This window comes from Bubalus bubalis, chromosome 12 (genome assembly GCF_019923935.1).
Source record: "Bubalus bubalis isolate 160015118507 breed Murrah chromosome 12, NDDB_SH_1, whole genome shotgun sequence".
Taxonomy (NCBI): Eukaryota; Metazoa; Chordata; class Mammalia; order Artiodactyla; family Bovidae; genus Bubalus; species Bubalus bubalis.
Genome location: NC_059168.1, coordinates 30,499,954 through 30,512,908, shown reverse-complemented (window position 1 = coordinate 30,512,908; position 12,955 = coordinate 30,499,954). Strand labels below are relative to the sequence as shown.

Below are 12,955 nucleotides of genomic sequence, written 5' to 3'. Positions count from 1 at the left end.
CATCTCTAAGGAGATCAGAAAGGAGTCTAGATCCTAGAAAAACTTCTCTAGAGTCTTTCTACTCCTTCACTTCCCTCAGGTACTGTAGCTCTTCTAGCTGTTCATAAAGCCTTTCTGACTCACCATCACTTATGGATCAGGAACTACTCATTCATCATGTCCCCTGTCAGGAACAGGGCATTTACAGAGCACTGCATGCCTTAGGATTTGGGGCCTTCCTATGTCTTTACCGAGGACACAAAAGACATATAAGACATAAAAGACATATAAGATCCATGTCTTTGGGAAGCTCACAATCTCAATGGGAGAAAACATGAAAGAATAATACAAGCCAGTAGACACTCACTGCGAGTGTGTGGTACACAGAAATGAGAAGTCTTGGAGAGGTCCTCTTAGGCTGAGAAGTCAGGCTGCAGACCTGAGTGAGACCTTGCAGAATCAGTAGCACCTGTATGAGTAAATATGATAAAAGTGGCTAATATTTATGTAGCACTTATTAAGTGCCTGCTGCTGCTGCTGCTAAGTCACTTCAGTCGTGTCCGACTCTGTGCAACCCCATAGACAGCAGCCCACCAGGCTTCCCTGTCCCTGGGATTCTCCAGGCAAGAACGCTGGAGTGGGTTGCCATTTCCTTCTCCAATACATGTAAGTGAAAAGTGAAAGTGAAGTCGCTCAGTCGTGTCTGACTCTGTGCAACCCCATGGACTGCAGCCCACCAGGCTCCTCTGTCCACAGGATTTTCTAGGCAAGAGTACTGAAGTGGGGTGCCATTGCCTTCTCCTATTAAGTGCCTACACTGTTTTAAAGTACTTTTTTAAAAACTCATTTAAATCTTGCAACCCTACAAGGTAGGGACTGTCCACCCCATGTTTAGATGAGGCAACCAAGACACTGAGAAGTTAAGAAATTCACCCCAGGTCAAGCTTTAGTCTCAGACAGTCTTGGCTCCAGAGTCATAGTCTTAACCATTAATGTGGTACCATATACAGAGAAAAAGGGGGTGAACATTCCAAGTGAACATGAGCAAAAGCATGGTGGTGGGAAGGAGGAAAAGAGGATGAGACATATCTATTGGCAGGTGGAAAAGACATTTAGATGAATGGGGGGGTGGAGGAAACACTGGATTGTGGAGCGTTTTCAGTGCAGGGTTAAGGGGCTAACAGCTTAGAAATAACCCTGAAAAAAAAAGTATTAAGAAGAAACCACTCAGTACAAGAGCTTTTATTCAAAGATCACAAATAGCCAAGACTTCCTTTGATTCTGACCTAAATCTGAAAGTAATCAGGAAAACAGTAGCAAGTACTCCTCCCAGATATAAGCACAGCCATGGGAGAGGAGTGCAACGAGAACGGAACGAAGAGCAGAAGATGGGGAAGAAGACCAATAAGAAAATGAATGTTGAGATAAGCCATAGGGGTCTATGAGTTCACACGATGGGGCCGCCCCACCAAACCCAAGGGGAAACCAACTATTTCTTCTCACACGTCACATTTCAGCATCTTGTACACAAGAGCTGCACAGTGTTTTTATTAGGGGCCATTATCTTATTTTAGTTATGATTTTAAGAAGAATAGTGCCTACCAGCAGGGCCTAATTGCCCCACTTCTGAAGTTAACGAGGACTGCAGCTCCATCTCTCCCAGGAAGCCCATGAGGGATTGTGCTTCCATCTCCCTCCTCGCTCTTGGCCCTTCATCTGGAAGGCAGTGATTAGTCATTTGCTTGGCACTTATTCTCAGCTGAATGGGCCTTTCTGTACATGAAGGATCATGTGGAGCACCCCGCTGGAAAAGGGTATTACATTCAAAGAGGAAAACCTTATTTCCTCAGCTATAAAGTTCAACTCTCTAATTAGAAAATAATGAAGGCAAGCCTTCTCTTCTCATTATTAGTAGTAGTTGAGATTTCGCTTTTTATGGAAGCTTTCCTGCCCTCCCCCTGCCCAGATCTTTACCAACTGTGAGCTCTTTTAATGAAAACAAAACACTTCACTTGATGCTGGAGAAGCTCAGTGGGGCTAATGCTAAAACTATGCATTATGCTCTTATGTCCCTTTAAAGCCATTTGGCTTTTCATTAAATCTCCTCAAGAGGCTACCTTGAAATGCCCCCCCACCCCTGAATGAGCAGGATTTGGCTGCGCCGCCTTTACAATATTCTAAATGACTTGTCATACCAGGCTCAAAAAAGGAGTCAACCTTGATTCACATCTGAACTCCTCACAGAGAAGGAAAGGTCATGGCAATCAATTCTCTAAGACCCTTCAGAGAAGGGTGGCCCGGCAAAGGAGGACAAGATCCCTGGCTGCACCCGTGATGAGCCGCAGTGGGGAGACTGTTGGGCCCTGAAGTAGAAAAGCCTGGGCATTAGCCCTGGCTCTAAGTTCACCCAGTTTAAGCCAAGTCACAGACCGGCAACAAACTCTCCAATGGGACTATTCATACCCCCTCGTGCAAATCCAATTCAGTCACACTGTGACAACCACACTGTATCACCACTTAAAAGCTCATATTTAGAAGCCGATTATTTCAGACCATCATGAAAACGTGTCTCATCATCTCTTTTTAAATACTTTTTTTGTGTGTGTGAAAAATTTAACTGACAAATAGAATCACTTTTCATTTGTCTTTCCACTGACGAAAGGAAAGAGCAGCACCATGAACACCCCTGCACATCTTACCTAGCTTCACCTACTATCGTCGTCTTGCCACATCCACGCTGTCCTGTATATGTAAACATATATAACACATTTCCCTTTTGCCAAACCATCCAAAAGAACTTTATAGACATGATACTTCCAAATGCTTCAGCATGTATTTCCCTAAACAGAAACATTCTCTGGAACTACAACACCATTACACCTAAGAAAATCAACATGGATTTAATGACATCATCCAACTTACAGTCTGTGTTCAAATGAAAATGTCTTTGACAGATTTTTTTTTAAACTCAGAATTCAAACATTATCCATAGCATTTTTGGTTATGTCCCTTAGTCCTCCCAACCTCACCCCTGAGAATCGCCCTCCTGTCTTCCTCTGCTCTGCAAAACACGAATTCCTTTGAGGGCTTAGGCCAGTTGTCTGGACTCCTCCAACTATACTGTCCTGATTAGATGTTAAATGTCTCCCTCTGCATCAGACCAAGAGGTGCATCATGTCACGCGATGCCACTCCTTGGCCATTTGGCTATGGAGGTACTGCCAGACCTCTTCATTGTAATGGCATGTTTCTCCCTTTGTCATAATTCAGCAAACCATCATGGGATACTTTGAGTTCGTGTGACCATCCACTGGCCAACAACCTTTCATCCAGTGGTTTCAGCATTCATTCATTATTCAGTTATTATAGAGAGGTATAAAGTGGTAATTTTAAATGTATCACTCCTCTACATTTATCAGCCAGCACTCTTCTGTATAAAAAAGGTTTCTTTTTTTCTTCATTCTCCTCTTTCTCTCTCTCTTTTTAAGTATCACTACGAAACATGGATTTTTTCAAAATGTTATTCAATGCATTGTTCTCTATTGTTATCATTATTATTTTGAATGCATGTCACCTTTTTATTGTTGCATATGGTAAGCTGGCATGAACTTGGCCATAATGGAGGGAAACATAAAAACTCAGTACTGCTGAAAAGCAAGAGGTGTGCTCATATCAGAGGGAGGAATTCCTTGCTACAGAGAATGTGAGTCCCACAAATATGGGGGAGTTCTGATGAACATCCAAAACTAGGGTCATGGCAGCATCCAGCAGTGACCAGAGTCGGTTATCCACACGACCACTGCCAGGGCCCCCACTGAAGCAGTATCTTCATGCATGAAGAAGTATTCAGATATAAAAGGATTTCAGCAAAGTATTATAAGAAGAAAGTGGTGATTTTAGGATCCCTCTTCTTTAGGATGGTGTTTGCATGGTCATCTGATAAAAATTTGCTTACAGATATACCACCAGAGGGCAGATTTTCTAGAAGAGTGTGTTTCTGATTCCACAAGGTCTGAGTCCACCATGCAGCCTCTCTGACTTCTCTAACCCCAGAGAACTTCTCCAAGACTTCTCATTTCTGCACACCACACATGCTCACAGGGAATGTCTCCTAGTTTGTATTATTCTTTCATTACTTCATGTTTTCACTCACTGAGATTATGATCCTCTCAAGGACATGTATGGAGGAGGAAATAGCAACCCACTCCAGTATCCTTGCCTGGGAAATTCCATGGACAGAAGAGCCTGGCAGGCTACAGTCTATGGGATTGCAAAGAGTCAGACACAACTCAGTGACTAAGCATGCAAGGACATGGATCTTACATGTCTTGTGTCCTCAATAAAGACAAGGGAGGACCCCAGATCCTAAGGTATGTGATACTTCCCCATTCAGTGGGGGCAGTCTTTGAGACCCTGAGGATCTATAAACCTAAGCTAAGCTTTCTTCTTTGAAATCATTCAAAAACAAGTTGGCTTCATGATCTGAGTGGGAACTATGGCAGAATGTCTGAGACTGCTACTATAATCCCAGAAATACTTTTAAAGCCCCAGGAATAGTTGGGGTTTGCTATAAGGCAGCATTCAGAATTAGAGTGTCATCTGTGATGAAGTTCTAAAGCCCGAATCTTATTTTGAATAAAAAGGTGCCATTCTCTCTGAGTCACAATTTCTGACATTTGAATAGAGAACCTAGACAATGCTTTAAAGTAAGGTGCAGTTATTGTAATAGATGAGAGAGAAAAATTCATTTCTATGCCTGTGACAGCATCCTCAAGGCAAAGGAAGCCCTCCTCATTTAATTCTGACACCATGATGCTTTGGAGAAAAGCGAACTGAAGTGACTCTCCAGATGTTTTAAAGGGCATTTAAAGCATTCTGCAGGCTGACAGCATGAGGTTTTCCACTCACATCTGTAATTTCTCCACTCATTTAATCAAAACAAGGCAGCACATTCTATTGTCTTCAAATGTTAAGAACAGAGACGAAGAACAGCAGCTGAAAAGGAAATAGTGAGCCAGATTCTTTGGAAAGTTGGAAGAAGCAGAACCCAAAGTATAAAAAAAAAATTTTTTTAAGACAGGAAAAATGTTCAAATACAAAAATGCAATGATGCCAACATAGACCAGAGGTGGCTGAGGGCCCCCAGGGAGTGAGAACATTTGGAGCAGCCCAGGCCATTGAGCTGACCTGCTCCATCCAGGAGAAGAAAGGCCCCCACCTCAGTAGAGGAGAATGACAGTTCAATTTAACAGGTTACTGCATTTCAGGACAGGCTGTTCAGAGCATGGAAAGGGACATCTTTCCCTCTGTTCTGCCAGAGATCTGGAAGCCACTGTTAAATATGATAATAATAATTATCATAGGAGCAACACACTAAGCATTTACTTTGTTCCAGAACCTAGTTCTAAGCACTTGATGTATGTATATTGTTTTAATCTATACAACAGTGTTTTGAGCTCAAGACTATTATTATCATCCCTATTTTCAGATCAGGAAGTTGAGACGCAGTGAGGTTAAGTAACTTGCCTAAAGCAACTTAGTTCATAAGTAGTAGCGCTAGGATTCAAGCCCAGGTAAGGCTTGGGTTCGGGGCTTGCAGACTTACCTGCAAGGCTGTGCTTAGAGCAATGGCACTGTAGGCCCCACAAAAAAGTCAACTGGAAGATCCTAAGATGTATCAAAAGTGGTGAGGACTGGGCATTCAGACAAGCGTTGGCAGCTTTGCTTTGCAAGAAGCAGAGTAGGGACTACCTTTCCTACAATGGAGCTCCACCACTAAGAAGGCAGGACCAGACTCTGGACTCAGTGCTGTCCAACAGACCGTCTGATTTGCACCATGAAAACAATGAGAGCTGCAGCATCCTATTACATATACCCTAGGGCAAGGGGTCGCAAAGTGGCATGCCCAAAGCTCACTGGGAGAGCTTGCTATGAAAGTGCCTTTGCAGACGTCTCTGGTGGCACTGTGGTTAAGAATTCGCCTGTCAATGCTGGAGACATGGGTTCAGTCCCTGACCAGGGAAGATCCCACATGCCGCGAAACAACTAATTCTATGCACCACAGCTACTGAGCCCGTGCTCTAGAGCCCAGGAGCCACAACTACTGAAGCCCACATGCCTGTGCTTCACAGCGGAGCAAGAGAAGCCACTGCGATGAGAAGCCCATGCACCAGAACTAGAGTAGCTCCCACTTCTGCGCCTGGAGGACGCCTGTGCACAGCAGTGAAGACCCAGTGCAGCCAAAAGATAATTACTTGTTAAAAAGGAAAGTAACTCATGACAAAATAATATGCACTTCCAAAAAATGTGCATGTTACTGGCTACCACAGCCAGGGTCTGACTCTAGGTCTGCAGGGCACCTCGTCAGTAGGTCTGAGTCTGCGTTTCTGGCCAGCAACTCCAGATGATGCTGAGTCAGTGGATGGAGGAGGCTGATTTGACAAATAGTAGACTAGACTCTAAAAGATCCAATTTCAAAAGTTCAGAGAAGAGACAGGTATGATTTCTTCATCTAAAAGAGATTATTATAAAGGCATTCAGCCCCTAAGATGAAAAGCGGGTGACAAAGTGTAAAAGAAAAGGAGAATTCTAGTGGGATTGTGTGGAGGAGGCAAGAAGGTTGTGTGTAATTGCACAAGACAACAGACATAATCCAAATATCAATCCCCTCGGATTCTACAATATAAATGGTGAAGGAAACCATTGAAAGTGGCATCCGATCATCCATTACCGAACACAGTTAAGAGCTCATGTGTGAAACTGGAAATGCAGGAGAACTGTGAGAGCAGAGGGAGCCAGACAAGGCTCTTCTCCCATGGAAGGGCAAGGCTACTGCTGCCGCCAGCCTGTTGACTGAGCTCCTACTAGATAATAGCATTATGAGAGATCTGGGCGGTTTACAAAATGAATTAAATACAATCCCCTGCAATTTCTGAACTCATTATTTTGTAATCTCTATATTTTCTGAATTTCAGTCTTTAAATACCATGCTTCAACACTGAGTCCCACCTATATGCTGGTTTGTCTCAGCTGTGTTGATGGAAAGGAAGGGACCCTCCCCACCCCCATACACACACTATATACATACATATTACACACAGACAGATACAATGAAGTGAAATCCTGTGCTAGTTTTACTTAACAAAGGCTAGAGAAACCTTGCCAGAGAAGGCAATGGCACCCCACTCCAGTACTCTTGCCTGGAAAATCCCATGGATGGAGGTGCCTGATGGGCTGCAGCCCATGGGGTGGCTAAGAGTCAGACATGACTGGGCAACTTCACTTTCACTTTTCACTTTCATGCATTGAAGGAAATGGCAACCCACTCCAGTGTTCTTGCCTGGAGAATCCCAGGGACGGGGAAGCCTGGTGGGCTGCCGTCTATGGGGTTGCACAGAGTCGGACAGGACTGAAGTGACTTAGCAGCAGCAGCAGCAGCAGAGAAACCTTGCAGACAGCAGCCACCTGAGGAGTAGGGGGAGACTGTCATGTCACCCCTTCCAGGCTGTCCCTGACACAGCCCATGCAGCTGCCAGCAACACTGAAAAGCAAAGTGAGCATCTTGCCAGATGCAGAAGCTTAATTTTATGTCACACCACAGCCCTTTCTTACTTGAGTCTTAAGCCATTGTTTATGGAGAACATACACAAACATTTCCATTTGAGACTGTGGCTTTCAAACTTGCTTGGCTATGGTTTACACTGAGAAACTCATCTTATATATTACCATTTGTCCATTCAATTCATGTAACATATATTCACTGTAATCCTCCCAGGTCCCAGGCACTGTTCTACATACAGGTAATCCTGTAATGAACAGAATAATTTGAATTCTTGTTCTCATAAAGGTTACATTCTGCTGGGAGAGGTAGACAACAATATAATCATGGGTCAGATGCTGATAAAGTAAATCAGAGAAGGGAGAGGGAGAATGCTGGAATGCTGGGGAAGGGAAGGGTGGTAAATAGGGCAGTCAGGAGAGGCCACACCAGAACATAACATTAAACATAGTTCTATAGGAGGAGGAAGAGGGGCCATGTGGATATTTCAGGGAAGAAAAGGCACATCAACCAGCAAAAGTGATGTGTTAGAAGTAGCCCCAGTCAAAGTGTGTTCTGGTCTCATTTCCACCAACTGTGGACTTTAGACAGGCCACTTTCTTCTCTGAACCTCGTTCCTTCTTTGTAAAGTGAAAGGATGCGCCTTGCTCCTCTCCAAGTTCTTTTCTGGCTCTAACATTTCCCAGCATCTGTGTTCTAAGGCGTCTTAGAACTCAGACTAGAACTAAGTCCTTGTCTTAGTCTGGGCAGACTAATATATATGTATGTATACATATACTTTTATGTACATAACATAAACAGTGGTGGCACAAAGCATCATAAACAGTACTACGTGATTACATGCAACATACTCTAATATTTTCCGGTTTGTTCTATTTCATTTTGCTAAATGCTGATTGGAGGAGGAAATGGCAACCCACTCCAGTGTTTTTGCCTGGAGAATCCCATGGACAGAGGAGCCTGGTGGGCTGCTGTCTATGGGGTCACACAGAGTCGGACACGACTGAAGCGACTTAGCAACAGCAGGAACAAATTGATTTCACTATCCAAGGGGTCTTAAATAACTATTCACAGACACTGAAATCTTGGTTGTGGAACAAAATATGGCATCACTAACACCAAAGACTCATCTAAGAAAAAGAAACAGTAACTCAGTACTGGAGCCTTCTTCTGCCCTCAGCTTTCAGTGATCCAGAAAGCCCATACCCCCACACTGGCCTGGACAGCCAGAGAGAAGACTTAAGTGTTAGGTGGCTCAAGACTCCAGTTCCAGTTCTGCCACTGTTTTCTCTGACCTTAAGCAAGCTACACAGCAACATGAAGGCTTAGGTTTCTGATCCGAATAGTGGGAATGACGATGAGGATTAAATCATAAAATATATGCAGAACTTTTTGCATATATTTTATTAAGTGTTTATTACCAAACATTTAATAAATTAGTAGTGGTGCTGGTGGTGGAGGTGGAAGTAAACTAGAGCAAGGAAACAGTCTTATCTCAGTAGGCCCTGAGGATCTAAAATGTTAGAAAAACTGAGCTAGGTATTGTAAATGCCAGTAATTATCTTAGTGATAAATGTCACAGAAAGAAGAATGTGTGATTCCAAACTGTGTTTCTTTCATTTCTAAAATCTCTCTCCTCCCTCTTCAGAAAACTATATGGAAATGGATTTGAAGAAATACAAAGTCATGCATTCAATGGGACAACGCTGATTTCCCTGTAAGTATGTGCTTGTTTCCCCAGCTCATGAATAAAAATGAAATATTACTCTGGCTACCAGATCACATTCAATCTTCAGCAACTAACTCAGGACAAAAATAAACTTTCAAGTGCCTGGTCCTCAGTGTAGCATGAGTGTTACTAGGCAACTGGCTGACTGGAAACCCCAGAGCACCCTGATATCAAAAACAGATGCAGCCTGGATACATTGAAGTTGACAGTTTGCTGAAATATTCAACACCCTCCTTTAAGCTTCTCCATCTCACAGCCCCCCTCTCTAGTCCCCTCACTTGGGTTGATGGTGTGTTAGAGGCAGCACGATTTCAGTGAAGAAATTCTTCCTCCTGGCCCCACTGCAAAGATGTTGGATAAGGCCATTTACCAGCCTAATCAGCCTCAACAGGCCCACACAGAATCCCATCTCCCTGCTGCGGGGGCTGGGGGCAGGAGTGGGTAAGGAGCTCATTTTCCACAAGGTGAGGGAGCCCTGCATTTTCACCACAACCTACCCTGGTCCCCATTGTGAACAGCCTTCAAGTCTAGAGAAGCATCCCTGTTGCCTCCTTCATGGTCCTCAGCCTCTCTTTCTTTCTGTGGCCCCTTTCCTAAAAAAAGTGGCTCATTCACAAAGCTTGTGGTGCAGGGGGTGGGCAGGGAGGGGTGCACTGCTTGAACCATAACAGGTACCAAGTAAGATGACCATCACCCTACAGTTGTCGAGAGTAAAACCTTACAACATGTGAAAGGCGCAAATAAGCCAAAGTTGAGGAAAGCAAACAGATGAAAAGGCTTTTATCATTAATAAGTCATATGCATAACCTTGGGTTCCCCTGGTGGCTGAGACGGTAAAGAATCTGCCTGCAATGTGGGAGACCCAGGTTCAATCCGTGGGTCGGGAAAGTCCCTGGGGGATGGAATGGCATCCGCTCCAGTATTCTTGCCTGGAGACTCCCATGGACAGAGAAGCCTGGCGGGCTACAGTCCATGGGTTCACAAAGAGTCAGACACAACTGAGTGACTAACACTTTCACTTTTCACGTATAAACCATGGTCTTCACCAGTGCTTCTCCAACTTTAACAAACATAAGAATAACACAGAGATTGTTAACACAGAGATCCCAGGCCCCATCCCAAGACACTTTAATTTAGTAGGTCTAGGGTGGGGCCTGAAAATCTGAAATTTTAACAAGCTCCCTGGAGATGCTAATGCTGCCAGTCTGGAGTAGAGTAGCATAAGTCTAAATATAGTACACTACATACTTTAATGATAAATATTAATTAAAGACCCTATTATACTGATACCATGTTATGTAGCTTGGTGGCTAAGAAAACAGGTCTAACAGTCACTAACTGGGACTGAAACTCCAATTCCATCATTTATCACCTTAATCTTGAGCAAGTCACTTAACCAGTCTAAACCATAGTGTTTCATCCATAAAATGGAGCTGCTAATGGGTTTGTGGAGGATATCCCACCAAATGAAAAGCTCTGTGTTGTATCCTCAGTACTTAGCACAGTGCATAGCATAAAGTAGGTGCTCACTTATTATTTGTCACATTACATATTAATTATGAATGAATGATACTAAATATGATTATGTTTTCATGCACTTAACACAGGTCTGGCACATTCTAAGTGCTCAAGAAATGGCAGCTTTTTAAAAAGCTGTCCTTCCTATCATGGAGTAGATTTTCCCTCATTTTCTGGTGGACTTGAATTCAATGCAGGTTTCACTCTGGCCAGTTGAATCTGTTTCTGCTGAATTAAAATCAGAGGCCTATCCTCTTCGGGCACAGCACTCCCAATGCCTCATGCTGGTATTGACAAGTGTTTGCCAGGCTTCAGCTGTGTTTGAAGGAACCTGCTATATTTTGAGATGAAACGAAGATGACTAAGCCCTGGTGTTTGCCCTGCAGGAGTTTACAGCCTAGGAAGAAACACTCCTAAATGGTATGTAAACTGTACACTAAGTAGTTACTAAAACAGAAGGCAAAGTATGGTGCCTGGCTGGAGAGAGGAAAAGTGCTCTGGGATCTCAGGGGCAGAAGAGAAGGGGATTAGAGAACGCCTCATGAGAGATGCAGACCTTGAGCTGGGCTTAACTTGGACAAGCAGAGACAGAAGGAAAATGTGCTATGTTCAGAGGACAAGAAAAGCCCAGAGGAAGGTGCTTGGGATGTGCTCATAGCCCAGAAAATAGTAGCATTTAAAAAGTCCTAGATGTGGATCAAGGACAAAGCAGGAAGGACCTTCAATGCTGGGGTAAAGAATTTCGACTCTGCTGTAGAAAACAAGCCTTTGAAAGTCCTGGGGTAGAAAGTATGAGAGGGCTGCTCAGGGAAGCTTGGTGGATGGGTTAGCAGGAAGGGCAGAGGGTTGGAAGAGCAGAGGGAAGGGGTAGACCAGGGCAGACACAGAAGTCAGAAGTACCTGAGGAGAGGGGATACGTGAAGTCCTTTGTGGCCCTGGTCACCTGCACAAGGAGGAAAAATAAGAGGACTGAGTATAAAATTAAAGGAACGCAATAGATGAGGAAAAGAAGCCAGAGCAAAGTCAGAGGTGAGGAGGCAGCCAGCAGGGCGCAGCTTTGGGCGGTGAGGGAAAGCAGGGCGTAAGGAGGGAGGTCCTGGTCAACCCCTTTAGAGGCACTGAAACGGGTGTGGACTTAAAAAGGTCCCAAAGTCCCATTAGTATGAATGCCCCATACCTCATAGTTTCAAGAAAGAGGAAACCAAGATCACAAATCAGTTTGCCAAGAACACAAACCTATTTCATTCATTTATTCATTCAACACATCACATCTATTGAGCATCACCAATATATGAGGCACGGTGTTAAGGGCTGGGTCTGCAGTGGTACAATGGAAATAGTCCCTGCCCTCATGAAGTTTCTAGCAGAAGAGATGGACCAAAAGGCAAAAAATAGATGAACTCATTGTAGGCAGTGATAAATACCATGAAGGAAAATTACTCATTACTGAGATCTGAGAGACCACAGCGAGGAGACTGACTCTAGGTTAGGTGCTCAGGGACAGCCCTCACCAAGGATATAATATTTAGGCTGAGTCTTAAGGATGACAAGGGGTCAGCCCTGGCAATCATGAGAGGACGCACATTACAGAAAGAGGGACCAGCATGTGCGAAGGGCCTGAGTTGAGCAAGAAATGAAGTTGATAAGCTCCAAGAATTGGGAGGAGGCTGGTGTGACTGCAGGGCCATCAGCAAGAGGGACACTGGATGCGATCATCATGGAGATGTGTCAGGAGCAAGGCGTCAGGATGGAGGGGCCATGGGAAGGGGTTGAATTCTCTTCTGAGGGGAAGGAGACCCACTGAAGGGTTTGAGCAGGGCAGAGGGAGTAGTCTTCAAAAGAACTGAGCAAAATGTTCCAACTATACAATCCAGCCCCATTTCTGACCCCTTCCTCGTGTAGAGGCCTGTCCAGAGCTGTCCAGAACAATGACATCAGAGCACTGCAAAGTCCTCAAATATGCTGCTTACTAAGGCAGATATGGTGGAGGGGAGCAACCTCAGAAGGTTACCCTCAGATACCACCAGGGGTCCCAGAGTCCCTCCCTACCATTCCCTGAGCACCCCCATTAGGGAAGCCTTGGCTGGAATTTGAGGGTTCTCCCACTCTACCTCAAAAGGTCATCCTGCCTGCCTGTGTCTCTCATGCCTAGATGGCCATGCCACTGGGGAG

At 44.3% G+C, this 12,955-nt stretch overlaps 2 protein-coding genes across 7 annotated transcripts in view; one reads left to right on the top strand and one right to left on the bottom strand.

Annotated features, from left to right (window-relative positions):
- Window positions 1–12,955, bottom strand: part of GTF2A1L (general transcription factor IIA subunit 1 like) — a 168,208-nt gene that overhangs the window by 77,335 nt on the left and 77,918 nt on the right. The gene's annotated exons all lie outside the window — the stretch shown is intronic.
- Window positions 1–12,955, top strand: part of LHCGR (luteinizing hormone/choriogonadotropin receptor) — a 64,204-nt gene that overhangs the window by 32,470 nt on the left and 18,779 nt on the right. For all 4 annotated transcript variants that reach the window (XM_044925893.2, XM_025261005.3, XM_025261002.3 and 1 more), the window contains one exon: window positions 9,185–9,253. In XM_044925893.2, the coding sequence (XP_044781828.2) occupies window positions 9,185–9,253 (69 nt within the window). The remainder of the gene's footprint in view (window positions 1–9,184; window positions 9,254–12,955) is intronic.